General features: G+C 53.1%; 12 protein-coding genes across 12 annotated transcripts; 5 read left to right on the top strand and 7 right to left on the bottom strand.

The window, feature by feature from the left end:
- Positions 1–384: 384 nt before the first annotated feature.
- On the bottom strand, positions 385–2164 carry BDZ99DRAFT_576810 (uncharacterized protein; the record flags this gene model as incomplete). Its single annotated transcript, XM_033728612.1, has 2 exons — positions 909–2164; positions 385–618 (listed from the first exon to the last, which is right to left on the bottom strand). The coding sequence occupies exons 1-2, from the start codon at positions 2004–2006 to the stop codon at positions 385–387; spliced, it is 1332 nt and encodes a 443-aa protein (XP_033569390.1). The 5' UTR covers positions 2007–2164.
- A 2692-nt stretch (positions 2165–4856) lies between these two features.
- BDZ99DRAFT_527454 (uncharacterized protein) lies at positions 4857–5319 on the top strand (the record flags this gene model as incomplete). Its single annotated transcript, XM_033726262.1, has 2 exons — positions 4857–4863; positions 4919–5319. 2 exons carry the CDS (start codon positions 4857–4859, stop codon positions 5317–5319), a joined length of 408 nt encoding a protein of 135 aa, XP_033569389.1.
- Positions 5320–5352: 33 nt separating this feature from the next.
- BDZ99DRAFT_576809 (uncharacterized protein) lies at positions 5353–6277 on the top strand (the record flags this gene model as incomplete). Its single annotated transcript, XM_033728611.1, has 1 exon — positions 5353–6277. One exon carries the CDS (start codon positions 5353–5355, stop codon positions 6094–6096), a length of 744 nt encoding a protein of 247 aa, XP_033569388.1. The 3' UTR covers positions 6097–6277.
- On the bottom strand, positions 6269–8340 carry BDZ99DRAFT_203398 (uncharacterized protein). The gene is made up of 4 exons (XM_033713272.1): positions 8002–8340; positions 7666–7945; positions 7388–7614; positions 6269–7262 (listed from the first exon to the last, which is right to left on the bottom strand). The coding sequence occupies exons 1-4, from the start codon at positions 8167–8169 to the stop codon at positions 6441–6443; spliced, it is 1497 nt and encodes a 498-aa protein (XP_033569387.1). The 5' UTR covers positions 8170–8340; the 3' UTR covers positions 6269–6440.
- Positions 8341–9335: 995 nt separating this feature from the next.
- On the top strand, positions 9336–10598 carry BDZ99DRAFT_401428 (MFS general substrate transporter; the record flags this gene model as incomplete). The annotated part of the gene is made up of 2 exons (XM_033716230.1): positions 9336–9801; positions 9871–10598. 2 exons carry the CDS (start codon positions 9336–9338, stop codon positions 10596–10598), a joined length of 1194 nt encoding a protein of 397 aa, XP_033569386.1.
- A 961-nt stretch (positions 10599–11559) lies between these two features.
- Positions 11560–12918, bottom strand: BDZ99DRAFT_527450 (uncharacterized protein; the record flags this gene model as incomplete). Its single annotated transcript, XM_033726261.1, has 5 exons — positions 11560–11737; positions 11787–11843; positions 11892–12595; positions 12652–12770; positions 12819–12918. The coding sequence occupies 5 exons, from the start codon at positions 12916–12918 to the stop codon at positions 11560–11562; spliced, it is 1158 nt and encodes a 385-aa protein (XP_033569385.1).
- A 655-nt stretch (positions 12919–13573) lies between these two features.
- On the top strand, positions 13574–15238 carry BDZ99DRAFT_492124 (major facilitator superfamily transporter; the record flags this gene model as incomplete). Its single annotated transcript, XM_033723146.1, has 7 exons — positions 13574–13967; positions 14016–14100; positions 14149–14207; positions 14247–14631; positions 14696–14795; positions 14851–14913; positions 14972–15238. 7 exons carry the CDS (start codon positions 13574–13576, stop codon positions 15236–15238), a joined length of 1353 nt encoding a protein of 450 aa, XP_033569384.1.
- A 2706-nt stretch (positions 15239–17944) lies between these two features.
- Positions 17945–18656, bottom strand: BDZ99DRAFT_468891 (uncharacterized protein). The gene is made up of 2 exons (XM_033721369.1): positions 18627–18656; positions 17945–18575 (listed from the first exon to the last, which is right to left on the bottom strand). The coding sequence occupies exon 2, from the start codon at positions 18474–18476 to the stop codon at positions 18234–18236; it is 243 nt and encodes an 80-aa protein (XP_033569383.1). The 5' UTR covers positions 18477–18575; positions 18627–18656; the 3' UTR covers positions 17945–18233.
- Positions 18657–21068: 2412 nt separating this feature from the next.
- BDZ99DRAFT_202669 (uncharacterized protein) lies at positions 21069–21443 on the bottom strand. Its single transcript, XM_033713270.1, has one exon. The coding sequence runs from the start codon at positions 21388–21390 to the stop codon at positions 21151–21153; it is 240 nt and encodes a 79-aa protein (XP_033569382.1). The 5' UTR covers positions 21391–21443; the 3' UTR covers positions 21069–21150.
- Positions 21444–22835: 1392 nt separating this feature from the next.
- Positions 22836–23576, bottom strand: BDZ99DRAFT_202651 (uncharacterized protein). The gene has a single exon (XM_033713269.1). It carries the CDS (start codon positions 23449–23451, stop codon positions 22921–22923), a length of 531 nt encoding a protein of 176 aa, XP_033569381.1. The 5' UTR covers positions 23452–23576; the 3' UTR covers positions 22836–22920.
- A 768-nt stretch (positions 23577–24344) lies between these two features.
- On the bottom strand, positions 24345–26136 carry BDZ99DRAFT_401475 (DUF1752-domain-containing protein; the record flags this gene model as incomplete). Its single annotated transcript, XM_033716232.1, has 2 exons — positions 24345–25987; positions 26037–26136. 2 exons carry the CDS (start codon positions 26134–26136, stop codon positions 24345–24347), a joined length of 1743 nt encoding a protein of 580 aa, XP_033569380.1.
- Positions 26137–26556: 420 nt separating this feature from the next.
- On the top strand, positions 26557–27549 carry BDZ99DRAFT_527447 (uncharacterized protein; the record flags this gene model as incomplete). The annotated part of the gene is made up of 1 exon (XM_033726260.1): positions 26557–27549. One exon carries the CDS (start codon positions 26557–26559, stop codon positions 27547–27549), a length of 993 nt encoding a protein of 330 aa, XP_033569379.1.
- Positions 27550–27828: the final 279 nt, after the last annotated feature.

Raw genomic sequence — 27828 nt, 5'->3', positions numbered from 1 at the left:
TTGAGGAATCAGACGACAATAATGACGACGCTGATTCAGACGAAGACCGGGACGAAGCCGAAGACGAAGAGTTTGGTGCGTTGATAGTGATACAGTCGACATCAGAATCTCCAGACTAGGTTCTTGAGAATATAAGAAAACGACTTCTGTCTCGATGGCTGGAAGTGAGCCCTGCTCTATCGATTGTTTTAGAGGCCAAGGATTCGGAATGGCGTATGGGCGGTGATGTATAGTAAAGTTTCTTCTTTCCCTAGCGTCATTTGCAATAGAACTGCCACATCAAATCTAGGAGTCCTAGTTACAACTTCTAGCCCTTTGCGTTCATAAGTCCTAGGCCTTCACTGCCCTGGAGGTCTCCAAAGCTAAACCCACTCCTACAGCGTGCTAGTGTCCGACTTGTGGTGCATCAGGTCTTCCCAGGTGAGGACTTCCCACGTGAGCCTCAAATGTGCTCCTGAGTCGGACAAGCGCCTCCAAGCACTCAGGGCAATACTCGCTATAGGCATAGCGGGCCCTGTACAGCCGATATCGATCGCTCCAGACATCGGCGTCGTCGGTACACATGAAGGCGATGTAGCCCTTCTGAACATTTTTCAGCATCGCAAAGGGCTGCAGCATCTATCATAGATCAGCAAAGTCCCTTTCGTTTAAAGCTGACAATCAGTTATTCAGTCGCAGGTCATACGTCTGCGCACACTCGGATACCACTGCTTGAGGTACCCTACAGGGTGCTAAGAATCTAGACGCCATGTCAAGTTCCATGCAGCGGAATCTGAAATGTCTCTTGGCTGCCCGACATCTTGCCAGTGGGGATGCTCCTGACGGCGGTACCCAGCTTCCAAAGGGGCACTCAAGCAATGGCATATGCTATGCCCAACCAGACTCATGACCTAGTACAGTAAACTCACTAGATCAAAATCCGACAACGCCAACGGGCTCGCCCTTAGCTTCTGCCGCTGGAACCACTTCACCACCACATTCGACCCCGCCAACGCCGCCATCCGATTCTCATCCGTCCGCGTCCACGTATACGGCACCCCGCCGCCCTCCCTCCCCAGCCCCACCCGCTTCCGATCCCAAAACGTCTTCCTCACATTCCGCGAGCAATGCGGCTGCTGACTATGCCGCGTCGTCGTCTGGCACGCATGCAGCCCCCCCGCATCCACCGCCAGCTCCCCCAACACCTCCATCTTCTGCAGCGCCTTGCACAGCTTCCACACCTGCACGCGCATCCCCAGCACATACGCCCGATGCCCAGACACGGGGCGGTAATCCAACAACGCGGGAATGGCGTCGAGCTTCACGTGCAGCCGCGTGAGCAGCGCCGCCGGCTGTAGACCCGCCATGCTATGCGCGGCCAGCGGCGCCCAGTACAGCGACTCGTCGGCGTACCGCCACCAGATGCGCGGCATGCCGGCGGGCTGGAGGGTGATGCGCGGCTGCGTCCCGCGGAAGAGGTAGTCCTGGGCCTCCGCGCGCAGCTGGCGGTTCGCGTGCAGGATGCCCAGCCCGCTGGCGTACATGCGCCAGGGGTAGAGTTGCACAATGGCGGCGCGGTGCGCGCGCCGCAGGGCTTTGGTGCTGTCTTGCAGCGCTTTTTCGGCGGCGGATTGGTACAGCCAGCGGACTGGGTCCGAGGGGTCGGTGATGCGGCCGGCGCTGGGGAAGCCCCAGGGGAGGACTTGGAGTTGGGTCGAGTCGCGGGAGGCGAAGTCGGCGGCGGTGAAGCTTTGGCCGATGGTGCGTGCGTCTTCGGTGGGGTTTCCGGGGTTAGGGGGGTGGAAGGGTTGGAAGGGGTAGAGGTGGGAGTAGATGTCTCGACGGAGTTCGAGGGGGAGGCGGAGGAGGGGTGGGAGAGTGGAGGTAGCGTCGCTTGGGGTAAGGGAGTCAGTGATTGAGAGCGGTGGGGCTTGAGGCATTTGCTCTGCCGCTGTGGTACAGGTTTTTTCAAGGCCTCTGGCTTCCTGGGAGAGCAGAAGATGCAGGTATGAAGCTACAGGGTCCATGCTGTCAGAGTAGGGTGGTGGTGTAGAAACTGGCCGAGGGTTTGGAGAGGGGTGATGGTGCGGTGTTTGTTGGAGATTACAAGATAAATAGTAAGCGAGAAGACAGAGGTGCCTTTCGTATGAGTCTACTAAAAGATATTCACCGCTTTGGATAGTCCAGTCGTTTTCACCAGCCTGAAACTTCCCCTCGCTTAGTGGTCGACATTAGCGTTTCCTTCTCGGTTAACGCACTAAAGGTGAAGCAAAGACCCTATGGCACCTGGTCAGGAACCTTCCCTTTTTTACAAGTATTCCATAGGAGCTAGCCAATCAATTATTTTCAGGGTTCATATCCGATGCGGAGCACGAGCGAGCAGACGAGTGCCATATATCAGAAATTTTGACAGCCTTCCTGACCGTCTCCCGGAAAATAAAGCTCATTCTGAGAACTCTCAGATTCTCACCGTACGAAAGAGTGGATCCAGAGGATACAAGTAAATGGGACAAAGAGTTGATTCCGTTTAGACTATTGATTACCATCGCCTGAGGGGCTACGAGGTCCAGATGTTTAATTGCTTTGAGAGCTCGACTTAGAGAGGATTCATGCGCACGTAATCAGCTTGTTCGGCCGCTACTTATGGTGCGTGAGTACATCATCATACTTCTAAAAGAGATCAAAAAGAAGACGTGTCCAAATTTGTATCTAGTACCCCCTGGAATTTCAAAACCCTAGACGGGATGTCATGTTTCAAGCAGAGCAAATTAGACTGTCTCTTGACTAACTGGCTATTTACTGACTGGGGTACTCCTCACATTGGTATCAAGTGAGCAAGGTTGGAACCAAGCAGCGTTGGATCTGTGTGTCCAGACTTCTGACCTAGCACTGTACAGAGGCACAATAACTTTAAGAACTGACTAGAGATTCAGCAAGGACCTTCACAACACCACCTATACGCAAGGACAGATAAAACCAGACGACCCTCATATCACTATCTCGTTCAAGAATCGGGCAATGGAATACTACCGTGAGCGCATGACGGCTCACATGTATACTAATCTGGACGGGATCCGATATACCCCGATCATGGATGTAAAACTGACGCCGGTGAAGCCTGACTCGACGGGAGTGGGGCCAAATCGGAAGGAGGCATGGCCTGCCGGCCTGCCAGCGCATGACTTCCCTTAGAGAACTGAGAGAGTGCGGGTCCAGCTTTGGCACTTGAAGAGCGGTATTGGAAGGTCCTCGAGGAGCTTTCACAGATCGCAGGATCCATGCTTGGTAGGCGAGACTAGGGCGGCGGTTACGGCGGATATGCTAACATGGCGGTGGTTTACGACCTGGACGACGGCAAGGAGGCCAACAGGATGTAGATCTGAATCACAGAGTCTAGAATTTGGCGGCGAGGGACGGCTAGTCAAAGGTTCCCTACACCCACTACACCGATCCATATACCCTCTTTCCCGAGCACACCCAGCGATACCTACAACATGGCATTAAGTAAGACTCTTTAGATAATATGAAGAAAAGAAGTAAAAATATCTTCATCTGCATTGTTATCAACATTGAATTAGAATACTAAGTCATAAGTCTGGGCACACGGATTTATTACTGCTTGTCTCCAATCTTGCTCACTCGAAACCACTGTGAGGATCAGCCTAGCTAGTAAACAGCCGATTAATCAAGAGGCAGTCTAATTTGCACTACTTGAAGCTTGTTATGGCGCCTATGTTTTTGAAAATCCACGGGGGCTCCTAAGAAAGAAGCCTATCTGGGATTGCTCTGATATAGTTGCTACTATGTTCCCCACAAAAAAGCTGTAATTTCCGTTATGTATCACTACGGAAAAGATTCCCTCTACGAATAGGTCTCACGAGCTCTAGAAGTAGCGAACCAATACCTGAAAAACAATCACGTGCAGTACAGGTGTGTTAGCCAGCCTGTCACATACGAAATTTAATTCACTACCACACATTTCAAACCTATCCCATACTTAACCCGTAACTCTACGCTCTAAGAAAGACCAATAGACGTGAGTTTAGGCCTTAAGACGTATGAGCGAGGTTAAAGTCGAAGATCGCGCAATTGGGTGACTACAGGGGTGCGAAGCATTTTTGACCAATCGTCACCAGTCTCGCTTCCGACGCCTCCTACTAAACTTTAGGAGTCGACGTCCCTTTCACCACAGCTCAAAACACCCACACCGATTTACTTCTCTCAGACTCGCTTTCTGTACTTCAGGTATTGCCAAGTGCCCATGGCCGACTCTTCGACGACTATGAATGGCCAACCACCTGCCCCGACCTCGCCACTGAAAGTGCAGGTTTCCGATAGATATCCTCCAGACCGGGTCTATAGATGGGACTTCGATCACGGCGTTGAAGACCTCGAGCGATACTGCATGGGTGGCTAGCACCCCACTCACATAAGCGACCGCTATCATAATGATCGTTACAAGATTGTCCATAAGCTTGGTAATGGCGGCTACTCTCTCACCTGGCTCGCACGCGATACAACTGAGGAGAAGAACGTGGCTTTGAAGATTCTCTGTGCGGACGTGCAGCCTTACGCTCACGAGATCGAGATCCTGCGCTTGCTCACGGCGAACAAGGCAAATCATGCGGGCAGCATGTATGTTATGTCGCTTCTGGACGAATTTGTCATCGAGGCCCGAACGGCAAGCATTTTTTCCTAGTGATGCCTGTCGCTGGTTGTAGTGTGGCTATGTCAAAGCACGAAGTTCCTCCATACCAGCACCCGCTCCGAGTTTCGAGGTCGATCGCCGTTCAAGTCATGCCGGGAATGGATTATATTCACTCCTGCGGCGTAGTACATGGAGATAAGTGCTTAATGTTTTCTTTGCTTGAAATGGCATGCTATGTACTACCCTATTATTCACTGTATCTCGCCTGATCGCAGACTAATGAACCTCCAGATCTTCACTCCAACAACATCCTCTTCCAGATCCCTGGCTTGGACCAATTGAGCGAAGATGAGCTCTACTTACATGTCGGCGACCCCATCACAAATCTCCTTCGGCGCTATGATAATCTTCCCCTTGGATCCGAGGCTCCCGAGTACTACGTCACTCAGTGTTCCATGCTTTTCCTGTGCTGCGATGAGGTGGAGAAAATTCAAGACCCCAAGATCATCATTACCGACTTCGGTGAAGCCTTCTTCGCGGCCAATCACGACCGCGAGCAGCTCATGACGCCTACGTGCCTTCTCCCACCTGAGTACTTCTTCCACGAGCCTCTCGGACCGAAGTCTGATACCTGGACGCTAGCATGCACGTTGTTCGAAATCCTGGGCAAGGAAAAGCTCTTTGACTCGTAGCTCGGACGCCAAGACGAAGTCATCTCTATTATAATGGGCGGGCTAGGTCCTTTTCCAGCGCGTTGGTGGGAGAAGTGGGATGCAAAGGACAAATATTTCTCCGAAGACGGCTCGTGGAAGGAGGAAAAGAAGCCTGATTTTAACTCACTGGCGGAACATCTTGTGTTTCTCGCTCGAGGACAGACATGGAAGACGTCCGAAATGTGCAAGGACGAGTTCACGGCTCTAGAGGACTTCCTCAAGAAGATGCTGGTATACGAGTCGACAAACAGGATCACTGTCAATGAGGCGGTGGCCTCGGAATGGGCGCAGAAAAGGGCAATAGCAGACATTACCGAAGCCGATCCACAGTGTCTCTTGAGTCTCATTCGCAAGACTTGCAACCAACTAGGGCCGAGGCTTAAGGAATACAATAAGCTAAAGGAGGCACAAAATGCTGCAGATGCCGCGGAGGAAGATGACCTTGTGGATAAGGATGAGAAGTTGAGGTTGAAGCAGCATGCGGACCACCTGTACGAACAAATCTACATTAAAGACGAAGAGAAGAGGGAGGCGCGAGAGGCTCAAGACATGACGGACACGGTGATAGCTTCACCCTGGGAGCTTCCGCCGCCACCACTCGTCGGTTCCAGCGCTCCTCCAGGTCCGGCATACCGATCCTGGACGCCGCCCGACCGTGAGGCCTGGCGCATCTCAATGCTCGCCGAGTGGATGAAAGGAAAAGCCCATCATGTTGAGAACAAGGTGGAGGCAGTAGAGCATGAGCCTGCGGTGTAAGCAACCCACGAGTTGAGTTCCGTGAGCTCATATGAGTTCTGAAAGTACTTCCTACGTCCTCCATAGCATTGACGGAGGTACGTGCTTCTAGATGCTTCATGTAACAGAATTGTGTCCGTCATGAAAAGACCCCAGCTACGACAGGTCATCCTCACATAGATGGCACTCTATAAAGTCAACCAATTGAAATTTTCTATAGTATCGTGATAGCACCTTCTGTATATCATCGTGAGATCCACAAATTTCCTCAAAACCAAAGCACGTAGCATCCCCAAAGCCACACCTGGTCTACTTTTCATCCCCGTCCACCCTCATCCAAGATCAATCGCCATTCTAAGCCCCGTTCACCACTGAGGCGGATCCAAGCAACCCCTCGACCTCATCCTACGATCCAGCTCACCAGCCTCCTTCCCCGAAAGTGCAAATTTCATCGTGATATCATACGCCATGCCAGCCTCCTTACCCACCTCGCCCACCTTAGATTCCACCACACCCTTATCAACCCTCTCTACTCCTTCCCCTCCGTTCTCCACATCCTCTACATCCCCAAAAAATATCAAGTCCTCCCCTTGCAAGTCCCACGTATCGAGCGGTCCTTCACCAGCCATCTCAACACAGCAATCCTCTCCAGACAGCAGGTCAACCAGATTCCGCGGCTTCCGATCGGGCGGATTCCAATCCACCCCCTCTGGCCCTTCAACCCTATCCGGCATACCCCACTCCGTAACCTCCCGATCCCCCGTCAGCGACGCATGGCCCTTCAAGCACGTGATCGACCTACACGCCCCTCTCATATCGCACTCCTGTTTCCGCTCGCAATACCGCATCTCATCTAGTAGTTCGGGGGTAAGGGGGTCATGGTCGAGGGGGCAGGTCGGCGCGTTGCAGGCGCCGCGGAAGTGGAGGTCGGGACAAGGATTGCCGTGGGCGCCAGCCTTGGCGTAGAGGGCGTCGAGGGTGGCCTTTGAAATGAAGAGATGGGTATCTAGACGGTGGCTGGAGGCGTTGAGAGGAATGAGGTTGGGGTTTTGGAGGTTAGGGGAGGTTTTGGGGTGGTCAGGACGATCAAGCTTGATGCCGGAGTTTGGTGGGGGAGGAGATTGAGCAGTAAGAGATTGAGCTGGAGGATGGAACATTCTGCATTTTTTGCCCCAGTAACATTTCCCCTAGGTATTCGAATGTAAGCGTCCTGTCTCCATGAATCTGATGATTGCTTGCCGCTATTGAGGGTGGCCCACGCGCTCTCAAGAATTTCGAACGGGATATCATGCTTAGGGGCCTGAAGACTTACCTTCTTGTAGTGTGGGCACTCTTTGGGTTTTTGTACCCGGAACACCTTCTCAAAAGCAAAGCTGTTCAACCCAAGAAGACATGGTTCGGAATCCAGGTATGTGGATGCGACCAGTGTAACGCGGTCCGTTCTCTTTATGCTTGATCGCAGTAGTTCGTAGTACGGATGGCCGCCGAAAAAGAAGATGTGCTTGCATTGACTGTCATCTAATGACTGCTTGAAGGTCTCTGCTTTGGTGGTCAGTGGAAGGCGTCTCAATCACAGAGGCTGGATCTTACGTTTGACCTTCTGAATCTTCTTCATAACTGGGCTAACATTGTTATAGTGGAAGAGAGCATGGAAAGCATTGAACGAGTCAATGAATCGGTCTAACGATATGCTATCTTTAGGGCCGAGTGTTTTTCGTAGCACGTTGACGCTTGCATACACGCGTACCACGATGTCGTAGTTACCAGATGAGTTGGGGAGCTTATGCATTCTCTCTTCCACGGCAGCGTTTATATGCTGAGCGGCCAAGTCGCCTCCAGGGTCTCCTGCTTTGATAAGGCTCTCATGAAACTACCGTCTGTTCAGCATCCTCCCATGTGGTGACTTTAGCAAGATTGGTAACTTACGCTCTTACCGTGGTCGTCCACCAACACTAGCACAAATGGTTTGCGACTCTTGAATGGAGCCTTTGCAACAACTTTGGATTTTTTGATACCTATCTTCTCCTTGGGCGGCAGCTTTACAACTACTTTTGGCGCTTTCGTCTCCGTCATCTCGAGCTTCTCGTACATCATACGTTGATCGTACTCGCCCTGGTACTCACCATTCTTCTCTGGGAGTTTCTGATCCTGCTTGAGAATGGGCTGAGATGGCTAGCATTGGTGTGGGTGGCTAGAAGGGGAATCAGCTTACCAGCTTCGTCGTTCCCTGGGTCCTAGTGACTTTCATATCTCTGGGCGAAGAGGCTGCTATCCGACGCTTTCCCCTGTTCGACGTTGACATTTTCATTGGCATTTTGGATATTTGGCTGATGCCACTGATAGTAACGGTCAGTTGAGAGGATGGGAGGGTGACAAAAAGGTGGGAGAAGAGAAGGATGTGCGTCCAATTTGACCGTGCCGATTTGCGGCAAGCTACATGACGAGATGCGGTGTAACCCGAGGCGTGGCTCCCAGGTTATCGCCTCGAAAAATGCCACATGTGACCTGTCATATCCCGATGCCGGTGCTTTATGAATGTTGCTCTTTCAAGGAACAGGACTTATAACTACCATATTTATACTTTGCTATAATATACATTGGTGTGTGCTGGCTTGTTGCTGGCTGTTTATGGACTTTGAATGAAAAAATGCGTCGAGGTTGCTCTTTCACGTCTCTTCCAGGATCTTGAAAAGATACAGTACTAGTCCCCGAACAGTAGCAGATGGCGTCGCTGAACAGCAGCTAGCTCCTGGGGATCATTTTTTTGGTTACTAGCTTTTCGCGCACCTCTTCCAGAGTCCGAATTTCTTCGGGGCCAGTGTAGGACTTCAGAGGCGCTGCTGAGTAGGTCATCAGCCTTGTTTTTTGGTGTCGAAGTCGGCAAGCGCATCCAGAGAATCACGTGACTATAGATAAATGCCTCTTGCGTAATCAAACACCTTATCCAGTCGTGCGCCATGAAGACACCTTATAGCTTATATTTTGCAGCTCTGGGTTTTCGAGCTCAATAATTTTTTCTTTAGTTCGGGGTGCGTTATTGTCACGTGATCCAAATTCTTGACCCGTGCATCTCACAGCCCGAGCAATCACCTCCCCTATTCAGCCCTCTGCACACCTTCACACATGAGAGCCTTCCACGCAAAGCCATGTTAGCCCATACCCCTCCTGAGGAGAGTTCACTACTTGGAGATTCGGACTGCATCACTCACGATGCCGCGCACCGCGTCTCCGCACATATTGCATTGCGCGTCGGCGCGGCAATGTACTCCTTCATAGTACTCGGCCTCTTCCAATCCTCAGTCGGTGTTATGCTGCAGCCTCTTTCCCAGCACTACTCGCTCGGGGACCTCCACGTCTCGCTCATCTTCATCGTAGGACCTCTGGGCTACGTCATCGCAGCCCAGTCCAGCGACCTTATTCATTGCACTTGGGGCCAGAAGGGCATTGCAATTTTTGCACCAACACTGCACATTCTCGGTGCCCTAGTCATTGCTGCCCACCCACCTTTCGGTATAGTTCTAGTGGCATTTGCCGCCGTAGCCCTGGGAGCAGGGCTCTTAGACGGGTCGTGGTGCGCCTGGGCTGCGAGCGGGAGTAATGCAAATACTGTCTCTGGCTTGTTGCAAGGGTCTTTCTCTGTGGGTGCGGCCGCTGGACCGTTCCTTGCTGGCACAATTTTGCCTGCGTGGAACAGACCGTGGTATGATTGGTATTATTTCCTCGTAAGTCCTAGAGAAGACGATTACTATGATGTCGAATTGATCAGACTCCATCAGGTCGCAGCATCTGTGGTAGAATTATGTGTGCTGTTTCTCGCATTTAGACACGAAAACGCATCAAAGTACCGTGATGAAAAGCACACCGAAGCGGTATCAACACGCCGTAAAATCAATCCAAGAGCCATGTTCAAATACGTCGCCACCTGGCTGATCGCCTTGTACTTCCTCGCATATGTGGGAACAGAAACCGCTATATCCGGTTGGATAGTTTCATTCATGACACGTCATCGAAATGCTACGCCCTACGTGGCAAGCATGGCTTCTTCCGGATTTTGGGGTGGCATGGCTGTTGGGAGGTTTACCCTTGGTGTCGTAACCGACAAGTTGGGTGTGGGTGGCGCAAACATCATTTACTTCCTCATCACCATAGCGTTTCAGGTTGTTTTTGCCTTTGTTCAGGTACCCATCGCGTCCATCGTCTTTATGACATTAATCGGCTTCTTCATGGGCCCGATGTTTGCCTCCGGCATCGTTATCCTCACTCGACTACTACCCGCAGAATTGCACGTCGCAGCCGTCTCATTCACAGCTTCCGCTGGTCAGGTTGGAGCCGCATTTTTACCTTTTGGCATTGGTGCTTTCATCCAGGGAATGGGAATTGGCGTTTTTCGGTTTGCAGTTGTCATTCTGTCCATTTTGGCACTTTTGGCCTGGGTCCCTGTCTCGCGGCAACGGCCGGCAATATCATCTCCTTCCTATGAAGATCATGATGAGGAAGGGGATAGCGATCCATTGTTGCAGTAGCAGAGGGTACCAAACAACCTATTATCATGCGGGGTTTGGCCCCAGTTCTTTTCTAACGTAGGACTTGCTGTGGTTAGATGGCATTAGACAGGCGTAATTAGAGGACTTACGGGTTTGGAAACACTCATTCTTTGGATATAGGGTTGAATCGAGTATAAGATTGCGACTGCCGAAATTCAGTCGTATGAAAGGCGTAGAAGAAAGGTGGAGTGGTGCACAGGGCATACAACGCATGACGAGACGCCTAGCCTTCCACGGGTGCATCCTTCAGCATGTACTTTTGGTATGTCTCAATGCAGTCTCTACTCCATTGGTTGTTCATTGACCGCAATGGGCCCAGTTCATCTGAAAGGTTAAGCAATGAAAACCAGCCTGCTTGACAAAAGGCAAACCTCGCATTCATGGTGGCCATAGTAGGCTGACTAGTCTAAAATAGCGGGTTTGCCGATTGCCTTATTAGTGGCAACGTTACCGATCCACAGGTCTCTATGGAGAAGGCTGAGCCTAATCGTTCTACCTTGTGTTTCTAATGGACGCAACAGTCTAGGGAGCACCTTCCCCGGCAAAGCCTTTGAAAGCCCCTGGAGCTCTTCGCTCGGTCCTCTCGTTTCTTTCTCTATGGCTAGCATTTGTCGGTTTTCGTTGTAAAAGAACTCTTCCCACGACTTTGTCCAAGTAAAGTCTTACGGAAGATTCCGATTATACGTCGTGATGTGGAAACCGAATAAATCGTTTGGCGAGTTGACCTTTTCATGCGATTTCGCAAGTTTCCTTGCAAAATCTGTGGTAGAGTAAATTAATGCTAAACATGTTTTGAGAACCCGATGAGTCATACTTGAGGCGTCCTGTCTAGATTCAATTTACCCGGTCTCATTCCAGATGCGTAATCCATGGCCCTGTGCAGCTACAATTTCAGCAGCAGATGGAAGTGCTACGAAACAACATCAACCTTCCCCTGGCTCTAGTCCCGGATGAAAATGCTACCAATCTTACCAGCATTATTCTCAGGGTCTAGTTCCATTTGTCCGGAGTGCTTTGCAGCGTTTAACTGATCATAATACTCGTTCTCAACTGGCTTGGCTTCTTCCTGCAGCCCATCAGGGAACTTTTCTACAAGCGCCCTCATCTCTCTTCTTGCCCTGTGCTAAATTAGTATATGGCTATTTACCAGATGAGTAGACAACAGACATCTCGCGAAACTTGGTCTCATTGGGATAGAGGGCAGAGACCAGAAAATCATAGCGCCTGGAGAGCGATTAGCGTGGTTAAGCCGTGCGCATTCCCAGTACTCACAAAGCGTATAAGGCGTTGCGGTCGTCCCAGTCAGCATGTGGCTCCGACATTCCCATGACTTTTTGATATTGCTTGAGATAAGGTCTCCCAAGCCGATATCGCGGCGCCCGCCAGGGGCCTAGATCTGCCTCGTTATGACCCCAAAATGCACAGGAGTCGAACACCATGATCTCTCCAGTGTCTGCGTCCAACATGCAGTTGCCAGGCCATAGATCGGAGTGGACTAGGCAAGGCTCGATAGAGCGTCCACCTGTTTCTAGAGGCCGAAGAAGCCTCGGGATGACCTTCTTGCAGAGGCCATCGAAGAGGCTGTCCAGTTCTTCGTCTACACCTTGTGTCTGCTTCTCAAATGCATACATAGACTGCATGGCCTGCGTGAACCATATCTCCCACGTGTCCTGCCAGGTGTTATCGTTTGGGATGTTGGCAAGATATGTGGGCACGGCGAAGCCGAATTTGCCGGTTGGTGACTTTCCCATGCTAGCCCGGTGGACTTTGGCGACAATGTTGATCAAGTCCCTAGCATCCGGTAGCTTGTCCACCATATCGTGGAACTCGCTGACGTAGAACCACGTGTCGGGCTCTTCTTTGAACTCGCCAAATCCAACCGGTGTCGGCATGTTGTCTGGGGCGTAGGAGGAGTAGACCGAGTCGGAGTGGAATGCGCCTTCCATCATACGTCGGCCAGGCTCGCCAGATTCATACTGAATTAACATGTTAGCAAAGGCCAAAGAGTCAAGTCAAACAAGTGAAGTCTTACCTTCATAAAGTAAGGTTTGATCTCGCCGTTCTTCAGCCTCGCGTCGATCCGGAACGTCTTACACCACGCACTTGCCCCGGAAGGAACCACAGAGACCACCTCCACTCCTTCTGGTAACTCTGCAAGATTCAGCGCTGTCGGCGTGGTTTGACGGAATTGACACTCACTTGCCAGAACGTTGTCATCCAGACGCTCGATTATGATTAGGTTCGCTTCTTGTTCGCGTCTCAGCTTTTCAGCATATGCGTCGGCCGGATTCGTGGACATGGTTGAAGGTAGCTACAAAGCCGGAATAGCGTGAAGCTGAGACAAAGGATGAGGAAGGGATTTGAGTAGATATTGGACTTTTCAACGCTGTGACTGGTGAGAGTCATCAGACTGAGCTATCGTCGTCAGCGACTTCTAATGTGCACGGAATATACCAATCGACCTTGAGCACGGAACGCCCATTTGCGGGAGAAAAGCGAGGTTGGGTCGGCATGTGTGCAACGCTGTCAGCCAGCCCTTGGACGGCCTTTTCCTTTGTTCCTAAAGCGGCATTTACTTGTAGTTATAAGACAGGCACGTGGAGCACGTGCCTATTACGTGGGCGCGCCAGCAACCTATATTAGGCTGCTGCGCCTTTATCCCTTTTTTTCTTTATATTACAACTTCTATAGCATAGCAATGCAACCTTTTCTAATCGCTGTTTGCCTATCGAGTCCTCACAAACGCAGTGTGATGAAACACCGTCTATCCGCACCACGCAACTTGTCCGTGAGTCAAATCATTGTCACTGCGATTCAATCACCTGATTGCTTCTCTGACTCCCCACGTTGAGTTGAGCCGCAAGACGGAGACTCCCGTTTGCCCTTTACTTGGAACGGTCATGAGCCATGACAGTGAATCCTCTCTTTGAGCATTTCAATTCACCTTTAACACAATGCCGGCAGCACCGACAGCAGAATCCTCTTCAGCGCCAGCCACAGGCCAATTCGCCGTCTTTTCGAAAAGCCAGCGATGGTATATTGTCGCCTTAAACGCCGGAGCAGGCTGGTTCTCAACGCTGAGCAGTTTCATTTACTACCCAGTTTTGTCGATTTTAGCGGAAGATCTGCAGACATCAATTGCGCGCATTAACTTCACAGTGACTTCATATCTCGCTATATCTGGCGTGGCCCCGTCTATAGCTGGAGATGCTTCCGAAATGTTTGGGAGACGGCCGGTCTACCTGGTCACGCTTTCCCTATATTTTTGTGCAAATGTAGGAATCGCGCTTCAGAAGTCTTTCGTTGCGCTTCTCCTGTTGCGAATGCTCCAGAGTGCTGGGATTTCAGGTGAGGAATCGCTTGACATTAGGGATACGCACGGTTTCTGAGAACCAGGCACCTTTTCGGTTGCGTATGGCGTTATTGCAGACATCGCGACTCCGGCAGAGCGAGGTGCCTTCGTAGGAGCTCTCTCATTTGGGTGAGCTATCTCCTGCTAATTCAAGGGTTTGACCGCTAAAGGAAGTAGCATTACGACGGCTCCCAGCTTCGGACCCCTTCTTGGAGGCGTCCTCGCATACCGAGCAGGTTGGCGTTGGATATCCTAGCTGTTGTCAATCATGTCAGCTATTGTCCTTGTGTTGATAGTTCTCACCCTTCCAGAAACAGCTCGATCCGTCGTCGGGAACGGTTCGAATGCGCCTTCGAAATGGTCAAGGCCGCTTATTCCGAACGTCATGCGACCATGGAAAAAAGAATCGCCTGAGCCCTCCACCATCATTTACAAGAAAAAGGGATTTCCCAATCCGCTCAAGACGTTGGTTGTTCTTTCTCGTCTGGATACGGCTGTAAGCATTACGGCTGGTAGTATTCTTTACATGATATTCTGTGCCTCGCATGCATCTCTCTCGACGACATTAATATATATCTACAACCTGAATGACATAGAAGCTGGTTTGATTTACCTTCCTTACGGCGCTAGTTGTCTTGTATCAACTCTCATGTCCGGGAAGTTGATCGACCGGGACTACCGGATTGTGGCCAGTAAGCATGGCTTGCGGGGATGATTTGTCCAGGTTCCCTATTGAAGAAGCCAGGATGAGAAGCATTTTCGTACCGACGTTCCTTGCAACGTTTTCCATGATTGGATACGGTTGGGCCGTTCACTACCACGCCGTAAGTGCTTCTGTTCAACATGTTAGCTGAGCCGGAGTTGAGTTGATGACTACAGCATCTCTCCATTCCTATGATTCTCCAATTCTTGACTGGACTCGGCATTCAGACATGTTTCAATGTAAGTGATATTCTCCCCTCCTGATCCTGAAACGGGTTTCTGAGTCGATGCATTTTAGTACAACAACACTCTCCTGGTTGACATCAACCACGAGGCACCGGCAACGGCACAAGCATCATTCAATTTAGTTAGATGTATCATGGCGGCCTTAGCGACTGGGGTAATCCAATATATGATCGATGGAATTGGCTTTGGGTGGTCTTTCACTATCTTCGGGGGCTCGGCCGCGATTTCTGCTCTTCTATACTTTGTGGAAATGAAGAGAGGGATGCGGTGGAGAGTTGGAAACCGAAAAGAAGATGCTGAGCAAGTTGCTCCGCCGTGACGGGAAGAAGCACCGTTGACGTCGGAAAAGGTAGCTACAGGAGCATAAAAATCTACTATAGGATTCTCGAAGATCCTAAAGCTTCCATTCGAACCTCAGGACACTTTGTACAAGTTACAAACGTAGAAACTCTTGGTGTTTTTCTTCGCTATGTAGCAAGGCGGTGCGATGTTATGACATCGATTACGGGCCCAATTTTCCTCCCCGGGTATTCCTCTTGTAAAAGGAGACAGCGTTGAAATCACCACATGCTCCTATAGCGCTCAGTATGCCTTTGTTACTCCTCTGTGCGGAAGTTGCGCTCGAAATCCAGGACCCAGGTTATGTTTCTCTTTTTGTATAAGAGCCGTCGTCTCCCTGCTCTACCTATACAGCGCCTTGAGTCCTGCTTGCTACTGTCTGAGATTTATTGTCGAATTATTAGGATTTCCTATAGTTAAGACGTAAGAGTGAAAATAACGTAGGTTGGACCGGGCCTAAACGCTTCTACCGTTTCGTTGGTGGCCCGACGCACCAATTGCGAAAGAAACGACATTCATCCTATTTCAGCGATTAAGATGTTCATCATGTTGGAGAATGATGGAAGACCCCACAACTCGGTCAGGTCCATCCGCTGATTCTCCGGACATTGATTAGTGAGAGTATGGATGTTGAAGACCCCGTCATAGTACCTCAAGCAACCACCAGACATCATGGTGGCGGCGCGGGCATGTTACTACTGCTAGACGAACTCTCACGATCAAAATTTGTGAGCTCGAGGATGAAGTCTTATATCTCGAAACTACGCTTGCACGTGATTCATCTCGTGTCAGGACGGTCTTCGAGGCTGCAGCTAAGCTACCCATATTCTGGCAAGTTTAGTTCTTTGACTCTAAGTAGCAGCAAAATGAGCTTGCTTTTGACGCCGGCGAAGATCTTAGTATGTACAAATACCCGTAGGTACCTCGGTCACCGCTGCCTGAGTGCCTCATGGTGTTTTCGAAAATTTGAATTAGACACAAGTTCAACATTTGGCAATTAGTAAACTCGGGGGGCCGCGCCAGATAGCGTTAGCAAAGTGTGAGCAGATTGGAAGTGAGATTTGCTTTTCCTGAGTTATGTTAATGCGTTGGAACTCTCAAGCGGTGGTAGGAAAGATCATGGACTTATACAATAAGGATCTAGATGATGCTTAGAGGCTAGAAAGAAGAACAGTTGATAGTAACGATGGCGAAGAGCCTTGACTGCCGAAATTCACATGCTGTCTTCGACTGGGACGGAAAGAGATCAGATAGAGGACGCCATACAATTCCGCTCCATTCCGCTCTACTCCGCTCTACTCCCTCTGTTCTTATGACCGCAGATTTGCGTGAGTGGCAGTCGAAGTACCCATTCAAGCTCACAGACCTTCTGATTTGTTGGCTCCCGAGTCGGAATGAGCCCTAGTGGACCAGAGCAACCACGGTACGATGAAGCACTAGAGAATCTACGGTAGCCGCCAGGGTCCTTCTAAACCTGTTCCGTCGTAATTGTTCCGCGGCATGGTACTTACAGCGATGTACCTCAACGTGAATCTCGATTCGGGTCTGACGGACCAATTTCTGTGTTTCGATCGTGAGTAACAAAATTGGTCCGGCAAAATGGATAAATGGATCTCGGCATCTACCCTCATCATCCAGACTTCAATATCTTTGACATGGTGGTTTACGTACGCGAGAGATCGAATGGCGAAAGAGGTGACGCATAAAACAGTAATAGAGACATCAAATGACTATTTGCAAGAAAACCAAGAATAGTACACAGACCATGACGGTTTTTCCTCATAGAAATACGCATCCGCCATGTTCCTTATCGCACGCCGCATTCATACCTTAACAGAATCACCTAATGCTTAGTGCGCGCCTCCGAATTTTCCAGAACAACACCCCTGAAAAACGTGGAGCCACGGAGCAGGGGCACGAAGCAGGAAGGTAAATCGAAATTCCTCCAATCAGAAGCGGGATTTATCCACTTACTTTCAAGGATGGGATCAGCAAACCCATCCGCCTAAATGTCGGATCACGGTATCTAGATCCATCGGCGGATGCGTTGACGACTGCGGTAACGCATCAGCTCCTGCGATGGCGCGTCAGCATACCATCGAAGCTGAAACTCTCATCTTCGCCGCCTTCGCTGCTGTGCCGTCGGGGAAACCGATCTTTAGGGTACCATCGACTGCTGACTCCACACACACGTGGATGCCACGCCGGTGGCCAACGGTCCCACTCTAGGCCGGATCAAAAAGCGGCAGACGGACAGTTTGCCATGTGAAATGGAGCTCTAGTCGCGTGAATATTACAAGAGCTGAGGTAAGGAAAAGTGACACCGACATCGAAAGCCGCAGCCATGCTCGACCATGTCCCTTTGTTGCCAGTTCCGGAAGATTCATACCACACATCCCGATCCCAGTCTCCGGCTCAACAGAGCCGCGTGCTGTGCTGTGTGCTTCGCCGTTCGTTCCTGCATGTGCCGGCTCATGATCTGCGTCAGAAAAACCCCCCAGTAAACGTCACACGCACGACCGCGAATCCCAGGTTCGAGCATCACACGATACGTCGAGATCGGTGCCCAACTTCTGCCACCGGCCCGAAGAAGCTTCTTCTGGCGGATGCAAAAGGCTCAGGTGCCACTTTGAAGATGCTCAAACTCTGCAGTCCGCGTGGTGCAGTACTGAGCAGCGGTCATCCTTATCCAATACCCAATCAATCCCATGTTGCAGTCGAGAACTGACACACTCTTCCCAAGCATCAGCCCTACACCCATCCCTCGGCTACCATGACTACAAACGCCCATCGTCAACAACGTGGGCGCCCCGTAGATCCGGGGTAAAGGAGCACCCTGGCAGAAACGCCCCCCTTCACCGGCCTTTCCTCCGGCCGCCGTCGCAGCCACCTCGAACCGCGACAGCTGACTCTCCTCAGCTTCGCGCATCCCTGCGCAGGAAGCTCAACGTTGTTCCCCGCGACGCCGCGCGAACTCAAAATTGAGTCAAGCAAAGCTCACCTCGCCGGGCTCTTGTTACAGCAATGTTTCTCCGTAAAGCAGCGGCGCGAAGCCGGATGCAGGCATGCCAGAAATTCGCGCGGCGGATTGGCGGTGGAGTTGTGCCGGCGCTTGAGCTTGCTCGATTGACCGATGCGGAAATTTGGAGACACGACAGCAACACGACGCGGCCGTGTGCGGTGGAGAAAGACGGGGAAAGACGTGTGCTTGCAAGCATTGTTGATGCTCACAAGGAGAAAACGAGTCGCGATGCGACGTGGAAGGGAAGCTACGGGACCTGAAACGGACGAAGTGGTAGCGTGATGCGACTCACAGAGTATGCAGCTACACCTCCTCTGTTGGGACGTTGCTCCGCTGAACGGTGAAGCTATCACCACATGCTTCCCATGGCGATGTCTCAATGCCGTTGCTTTCCTTCGGCCGACCACATCAAGATTCGAGCGAGCCTGTCATCTCCACATGTTAGAGCCAGCCTCCCCATGGCAGCTGAGAATCCATCTCGAAGTCAAATTCCTCATCCGTGTCCATGCCGGCAGTGCTCCGAACCCATCGGCAATGCATCGTTCACGACGGGCCGAGAATCGCGCCGAGGCAAGACAGATGGAAGCCGGTAGATCGAAGTCTGCCGAATCTCGCTAGAGTTACGGGATCTGCACTAGCTCCTGAGGCACGCTTGCACATGTCAGACTCAGGCGACAGGGCATCTAGACGCTTTGCGGGGGAGAAACCTCTTCATGACGTAGGCACAACGGTCCACAACGGGCAGACAGCTTAATTTCCCGGGAGGGATCCAAACTGCAGCAATCCTTCTGGAACGCGTCTCGTGCAGAGGAGCTCCTCCGTTAGTTTCCAGCCTCGTTGTCTTGCTCTGGACAAGGGTTGAGATCCTGAACAAGGCCTTCCTGTGCAAATTGGAGATTGGACTTTGTTAGGTGGTGCGTCGCGTGCACAAATGATTGGATGGCATGCTTCATCTAGCGGATGCGAGATCGAGCCGCCTACCTCAAGACCACGAAATACCCGTGGGGGAACCGTGGCAGGCGCTTGTTTGGTGGATCATCTTCCGCAAAAGCGAAGGATGGTGGTAAATGCTATCTGATACGCTCGCGAACCGACACATGGCTTGAGACAGCTCTGGTCGTCTTAGTACAATACACGAACTCGTTCCTTGCTCTTCTCTTGAATTGTCGAGGAGAGAGCTAATTAGGCGACATTCCCCGCAAAGCAACTTCAATACGTCAGAGTTCGCAAAACAGAAAATTAGCAAGTGCACTACTTGTTCGCCGGATCTGAGAATCGCAGCTGATCTCCTCTCACGAACTGCCTTGAATAGCAACCGAACTCGTCTCTGCATGTGCTAGACGTTAGCATAACGGCGAACCTGAGACTGCGGGAAGCACTAGCGCTAGTCGCTTCGCTGATCCGTCGTTAGAGCTTTTGGCAATGCGTGGATTTCGGATAGGTCTCCGGTTAGGCGACCTTTATGCGAGCATCAACCTTGCTCCTGATGGTGGTTAGTGGGAGCTGTTGCTACTTTGTGTACAGCGGGGGTGTGAGGAAGCTCTCCGAAGTCGAGGCCTGGCGTAATCAGCCTCGTTTATGCAGCCTCGTTCACGGGACCTTGCTTGTGCTGATCTCCTGCTTTCACGTGCTTTCACGTAATGAAAAGCTCGTTGTCTGCAGACGAGACAGGCGGAAGGATGCTCCGAGGGGATGTTATTGGCAGTGTCGTGTCAATAGCAGGCGCGGTAGTCAGATGACGGACGCGTATGGAGCAGGAGTCTAATCTAACGTCGAGACTGCATTGTGTAGGGAATCTCCTAGAAGATCAATTGTAGCTCTAGTGCTTGATCTTAAGTTGCGTAGGCTCATGCTGGCGGGAAGGTGCATTCTTGTCGGCGCCCAAGAAGTATTGAGTGATTCGGCGTCTAAACTGGTTATTCACTTTCGTGAGTATCAAAAGATCCGGATGAGAAGTGTTGGTAATGATGGTATTATGGATATGAGGAGCGAAAAAGCTCTAAGAACCAACGCCCCTTTTCTTTCTGCCTAAACTTGTGATCGGATGACGCTCAAGGAAGTTTTAACAGTGAGGGTTTTTACAAGGGCAGAGCATCATACCAAACGTATGACAGTTGAGCATCAAGGAAAATTCGAGCATATAGAGAAAGCATAATTTTGAACTTTTTGATAGCAGAGACTGCTTAGCCGTGAAGAGTTCGAGTTGATGTGAAAATAGAAAGCATACCCACTAACAAGTGATAGAAGCGACTGACCTGCGAACATATCAGACTCAGTATTCAAAGCTTGCTATATGTCATCCATATCTGTAGCATATCTTACAGCTATTATCGGAAGTCAACAAACGCGCGCATCCATCTCCTTGCTTGTTTACTGTAACATTAGCAATAGCCAAGCGCCATCTCACCAATACATCGTCCTGGGTAGCGTCCGCCCTCCACGCACTTCCTGATGCAGCAGTCTGACCGCATCCGTGTTCTCGGGGTGCAAGATGGTGTCCTCAGGCGGAGAAACCCCAGACACGCTCCACCGTGTCTCAGGACAACGCATCGCCGCGAGGTCATCTCCCTCCAGCGTCTCGTCATCTTCCTCCAATGAGTTAAATCTCCGGCCCTCCCCTCAGCAGTCCCGTCCCGGCTCCGCAACGGCCCTCAGCCTGTCAGATAGTCAAATCTCCACGTACTGGCCGACTGGCTGCCTGACGTGATAGTCCCGCGTGAGCCAGACAAGGCCAACGCGTTGTTGATATTGACAACCCACGGCCACGGGTCGTCCGAAATGAGCTGGCTGGCTGGCCACGGACTGCCTGCATGGCGGCGCATGCAACTCGTCCGGATCCGTGACCGCGGAAGCCGCATCAGCAACCACAATCAGCGCTGCGATCGTCGCTGCAGCGTGCACCGCATCGCGTTCGCAGCGGCGGCTGGCCTATCGTGACAGCAGGCGGCGCGTCGCGGACCACGGAGGCATGCAGTGCTGAGCACCTGACGTCGGGCTGGCGACGCAACCCCCACGAAGGGCGAACTGGGCGTTTGGGGCGAGGCTTTCGCGGCATCCGCACACGGCGGCATGGGAGGAGGCGGCGAATGGGGGCCGGCAGCGCGCGGCATGAGGGGTGATGTGACGATGGGAGGTGACGAGAGGGCGAGGAATTGGCTGGCGCTGTGACGGAGCAGGAGAGTGGTCGCGGGGAAGCGCGAGGCGTCGGAGGATTTGGAAAAGCCAAATCCTGAGATCGAATGGCTGTGCTCGTGCTTGCCGAGAGCCAACAACTCGCTTGCTTCTCGTCACAAACATCGTGACTTCGAAAAGCATCGCGGTGCTGGAGCATCAACAACCGCAACGGGAGCCCCTCGCGGCTGTCCCGAGCGGCGCGGACCTCACTGCCGGCATCACCTGCATCAGCCTCACGGCGCCCTGGATGCAGCATTCAACGCCCTGCCTGCGCCACGCCGCCAGCTCACATCGCACCCCAGCACACCCGCGAGCAGATGACCTCTCCGCAGCGGCTAGCCAGGCCAGCGAGGCCAGCGCATCGCCCTCCCTGAGCGAACCTCCGTCCGTCCAGCGCTGTCATTCATCAGCTCAAGCGGTCACCGTCGTTGCCTGGCGGCGGTGCAGCTCGCCGCTCAGCCCACCGCGGTTGGGGGTATCGTGATGGTTATCACTGGACGTTTATTTTAGCATGCCCGATGAGTGATGAGCAGGAGGCACACGGGCCTCCCCGCGCGATATTGATAGATTGGCGCTGAGATACCCCAGATCAGCCCGGGCTGGGGTAAAGGAAGTACCACAGCTCTGCAGGCAGACCGCGAGGCGCGAGCAACGGGCAAGGCGACAGCGACGAGATGGCCCGTCGGGTCAGCAGATATCGGATCGTCTCAGCTGTTCTACTATGGCATGCTCCCAATTCGTCGCGCGATCCGAGACGAGGATGCGGTGGCGCTCATGTGAATAGTGTCACCGACTCACCCATCACTGACGAATTACCGCCACAAAAGGGGCAGCAGTATCAGAGTACCACTGCATCTACGTTGCTGATATGATCCCTATCGCACCACGGAGAATCTCTACCCCTAGCGGCTCCCCCGCCAGTCAACAGTCAACGTCGCTGTTGAGCTCCAAACAAGTGACGAGTCAATACTCAACACCCTCACTGACACCAATCGACCCCAGCATTCCGTCTTGTTGCTATCGCCAGTCACCACCCTTGGGCCAGCGATCTGAGTCATAAGGCTGCATAACATGCTGAATCAATTCGCACCTACCGGCCTGCTGCTGTCAGTCGATCACCGTCGCGCATCATGTCCGTTTAGCCATCCGGCCGCACTGGACCCTGCGATCGACACCTCTAGCCTCTCGCTACCTCCAAAGCCTCACTCCAGCACCGCGAGAATGCCGCGGGAGCAAAGAACCGCTCTCCCCTTCCGGCATTCTCCCTTCCCAATCCCCCTTTGTGCTCCTCCCTAGTCGGGTACCTAGGTAAACCTCGCTTTGTCCGCCCAGCCATCCAATCACCCCGAAGAAAGAAACCTCCCTCCCTCCCCTCCAATACACGCCCGGAGCGTCGATTCGCATTGTTATTCCCGTTTCTCATTGTCTCAACCAACCCCTCCCATTCGCCGCGGCAAACCCGCCCCTCATCCCATTCGCCGCAACCACGTCCGCTCGAGCACGTCTTGCACAAGCGTTGCATAAGCGCTCCCATGGCATGCGTATGCCACCCATCCAATCCACATCCCACCCTTCCCCCCAACAATAACCCAACTTCCCTTTACCGCTCTTTGCACACTTGGCTTGCTCGCGGCAACCAAAAATCCTGCTCTCGTATCTCCAGAACCAGCCAGAAAAAAAATCCTGATAAAGTCTGACAAATATAAACGGGTTAACGGAGCAACCGCGGCAGGAACGGTACCGGGGGGGGGAGAGGGCCCGTTGTTTAAGGAAGAAAAAAAAAAAGAAAACTCTTCCTGGAGAACGGCGAGGTTGCAGTTTCGCCTCGGGCAATGCCGATGGTGTAGGATCGCGGGTATCCACAAAAACCAGACGTTCTCCACTCCTGTGCGAATTTGTTCTCGCCCTCCGACGCGTGCCCAGGGATGGCCTTCAGGCGGAAGCTGACTGAGCGAGGATAAAACCCACCAAGGGGTGTCCATGTTTGCAACTATCATCTGATCGGAGTAGTAAAAAAGGTATAGACGTTTAGTCAGTATTTCATAAAGTAACTAGCTAGGCCACGGTAGAATAATAGCGAATAGTAGACGGTTAGTATGTTTCAACATGCAGCAGTGGATCATAGTAGAAAGTAGTAATTTGTGAACGTGATTCCGTTTTCTTTTTTACATTAGGTACTTGAATTACCCAAACCCCCTACTAAACGGAGGGGGGAACTTGGATATGATGTAATGTGATCGATGCTATTCATTCCCTCCCCAATTGCCCCATCTCCAACCTCGCGCAACGGGGGTATAAAAACAAATCGCAAGCCACCGCTCCTGGCTCCGCTTTGTTCGGGGCTCCATAAAAGTACAACAACGTGGAAAGAAGGTTGGGTGTGAGTAATAGTACAAAGAATGCGGATTAAATCCGCAGCCTAGCCAGCCCACGCCCCCAAACATCGAATGTGAGGGCGAAGCATGTGAAAAAGGCAAGAAACCGTGGCGCGAGCCTGGTTGACGTATAATGCCCCCAAAAGTCTTTCCCCGATTTCTGAGAACCGGGAAAAGAAAAAGAAGAGAAGTGTAAGAAACTCGTAAAGCCTCATGGGCAGCTCATGCAGTTGTGCCCTGAAAAGTTGGTATCAAAAAGCAGATTTTGAGAAAAACCACGCGCAGAATAGAGAAAATCAAAAACATTAGGCTACCACCCGCGCAAGCCATGTAGGACACCGGATGTGATGATTGTAAAGGAAAAAAGGTCCATGAATGGAAGACCCCGCAGACGCCGAATGTGTGTCGTTACGCACTCCATAAATGCCGCCTGTAAAACCAAAAATCATGTGGATGGGAAAGGTGGAAGATCATGTGGTCTGAGAATAGCACATGACGATGCAGAGATTATAGCACTACCAGCCTTTCTGGTGGTATTCCTGAAGGCCTTGGTCGAAGTATTCGTTGTAGGAGGAGTTGTTTTTAGCCATGTCCCGGTAGGCGGATGGCTTTCCAGTCGCTTCGCCGGGGAAGGCTTTCATGCTTTTGATGTCGTTGGTAGTCATTGCGCGTCGAAGCGCTGGGTTGGAGATCGCGCTCTGCTGTCGTTTCAGGACGGCGTTGTTGGTGGCGTTTTTCTGCTGGCGCTCCCAAAGCAGGTGCTTGCGAAGGGACTCGGTCAGTTCGGTCTGGAGCATGTTTCGTCGGGTCGTGCGCGGAGACAATGCAGGAGGGTGGGTGTTGGAGGTTGTCATGATAATGGGCTTCGATCGAGGAATCTGGGTGGCGCGCATCATCAAGCCGGGCTCGTCGTGTGGGGAGGTGGCGAGAGATGGACCGTTGGGAGAAGACGTCCGTGACCGGCGTAATGCGGGTGTGGATTGCGACGCTGCGTTCTGAAGTGCTTTAGCCCGGTCGCCTTCGTGCATCAGTGTTGTGAGCAGCGAGCGGCGCGATCTCAGGTTGGCACTCGAGTCAACGCGTCGGAAGAGCTCCTTGTCAGTGACGCTGGACGGGCCGCTGTTGTCGTCGTCCTCCCACTGGTCGTCGTCGTCCTCATAATCCTCGTCTTCGATGGCATTATCATCCGACTCGTCGTCGTCCTCATCATCGTCGTCCTCGCTGTCGGTCTCAATGGCGGCCTCGCTCTCTTCAGAGCGGTCTTGGATCGTACGCGTGATGACCTCTTCCTTGAAAGTAGTCGTCTTGCGGTTGAAAGCTGGCCGCTTCAGCGCATCAGACAAAGAGCTACGCTTTTGCAGGAACGAGCTCTCGAATGAGCTGTTGTTGTCCTCGTCGGAAGAACCGCCTAGAACGAACATTGGCGTTGCCTTCTTCTTGAGGGGCTCGAACTTCTGCGGTGTCGAGGGCTTGAGAATGGATGGCTGGGTAACTAGATTTGTCGAGGAGCGCATAGAGGACGATATCTGGCCAGGCGAAAAGCCGCGCACGATGCTGTGGGAGCTGAGATCGGTCGAGGTGCTCGTCTCGGAGCCGACGGGCGGGCTCATGTTCGAGAACTCGCTACCAATCGCTGTGGCCACGGTTGACGTGGAGGATTCAGGGACGATGTGCGAGTGCGCGTGTGGTGGAGACGAGGGCCGAGGGGTGGTGTCTTCGCAGGATCGAACCGCGGTTGAGGGGAGGGCCTGCGCGAGCTGCGGGGGCAGAGGTGATAGTGGCTCCAGCTCTTTCTTTTCTTTGATCGAGTTCACCATCTTCTCGAGGTCAATGGGTGTAATGTGCTTTTCCTTCCCTCTACTCCGGCTCTCGGTGGAGTCGTGCCGGCGCAGTTCGGGGCGCGATGAGGATGAGTCGGAGCGGGCCGAGCTGTGTATTTGGTGAGGTTCAACTTCAGAGCAGCCGGACTCGACGCTAGAAGACAGCTCGGGCGCTTCGAGGTCACCTGAAAGCTTCGCGGTGAAGGTCCACTGCGGGTAGAACGGGGTGGGGTTGGCGTGGTCAGGCGCGCAGCAGAACGTTTCGCGGCTCCACAATCGCCAGGACATGTTTTCGTAGCGCTTCCCGTCCTCCATGGCCGCTGAGCACTTTGAAAATACTGCGGCTCGTTAGTTGGCTGTTTGTACACAGCCAGAAGGGGCACTCACCAGACCACAGGCCAAAGAGGTTCTCGGCGTTGCGCGTCTCGATGGTGTGCATGGCGCCCGATTCCACGCGGACAATGGGATTCTCCGAGTAGAAGGGCATGGTGGGCGCGCTGGGGCTGGCTGGCGACGCCGTGGTGGTGGTTATGAAGGGGAGGGTGCGAGCAGTCGCTGCGTTCGGCCGCTGGGAGGCGATTGCGTCAAGATCGGCACCGCGGCAGGGCAGGACGGTGGGCCGCAGGTGAGGGTGAGGTTCGCACGCAAACAGAGCGTTCGGCCGTGTTCATAAGGCGGGAGGGTGTCGAGGGCTGGGAACGAGCGTGTTGGTGAGGTGCGCAGGGAGGGAGGGCGAGGGCGTGGTGGTGTAAGGCCGGGGCAGTCTTTGTCGGAATGGGAGGCCTGGGAGCGTGCCACATAATAAAGGTGGGAGAGACCTGTCGCACCCACGAAGCCTCCACACGCCTGCTACCGGAGCTGTGGGACCAGAGGCGTTTGATGGCATGGCATGGGGCATGGACGCAGCATGGGGGTCTGCGGCTGGGGAGGCCAGCCAGCGCTCGGAGTACAACCGCCCAAGTCACTGCAGGCTCGCTGGATTGCCGGCCCATGTTCCTGGACACCGCTCTTCCTCGCACGCTCTCTGCGCTGCGTCGCGGGCGCCGAGTGGCTACGGCTCGCGCGGAATCCAGTGCCTAGCCTGTGCTCGAGCTGTCGCTGCTTGGGGCCTGCGATGCGAGTGCAAACACCAGCGCTGGGTGCCCATCCCGAGGCTCCTCCCCGTCTCGGCGGCGGCAGAAGGGCGTGCGACTCGTGGCGGCGTCGACGAAGGCATGGCTCGGGCGTGCTCACGAGTCGGCGCCCCTGGCAAGCCCGGCAAGCCTGGCAAGCCGCGGTGCGTGGATTGCCGCGGTGGGGACGTCAGGGCGCTTCGTCCGGGCCAACTTGGACTGCTCCCCACGCCCAGCCCGCAGCACATCACGAGGCATTCTGGGGAGAGCCCGCGGCGAGTCAGCACGGCCAGCAGCGCAGCCTTCTCGGGCTTCTGGAAACGCGGCCGCTTGGTCGCCCCGTGCGCAGCGTCGCCAGAGGACCGATCCCACTGTGCCATATCACGGGGCCGACGTTGTTGTTGATGGTCAGAGGACTGGGTAGCTTTTCTTCGCTGGCTGTTCCGCCTCAACGCTCGACGCAGAGAGCGCCTTGGATGCCATTCGACGGGCCACCCAGGCTCCAGCCAGCTGTCACCGCCGCCGCACCTGATGATTCCCGCTGCAGGCATTGGCCGCTAGCGATACCGTCCGGACGCGTGATTCAGGACAATACCGCTAAGTCAGCCGTTCTGTTACAGCAGCCGGATGCGGCTAGACGTTCGCCGCGGATGAATTCCTCTGTTCCGCTCGGCCTGTCTTCACCCTGTCTTCACCCTGTCTTCACCTCTGCCCAATTCCGTGCCCGCCCTGCGCTGCACCAGCCCGAAATGGCCGCACCCAGAACGCCGCTCCGACGGCCTACTTGACTCTTGCGGCCACCTCTGGACCCTGATTCCCTGTCCTGGGAGCTGGCTGGACAACGGCGGGCCTTCTATCGCTGCTGAATCGCCGCTGAATCGCCATCTCTGCAACCCTAGATCGCGTCTTTCGCCTCACTCCGGGCGCCCAAGTTCGCTTCCGCTCTCCACTTCGCGGCCTTTGTTGCGACCTGGACGATCCTGGAGACAGACGCCTCAGCGCGACCCCTCTCGAGAGTATCACATGCAGCCCTGGCTTTTGCCCGCCCGCGATATGGATGAGGCGTG

The sequence above is a fragment of the Mytilinidion resinicola genome (genome assembly GCF_010093595.1).
Source record: "Mytilinidion resinicola strain CBS 304.34 unplaced genomic scaffold BDZ99scaffold_32, whole genome shotgun sequence".
NCBI lineage: Eukaryota > Fungi > Ascomycota > Dothideomycetes > Mytilinidiales > Mytilinidiaceae > Mytilinidion > Mytilinidion resinicola.
Note: the sequence above shows the minus strand (reverse complement) of the source record. Positions and strands in the feature narration are given on the sequence as shown.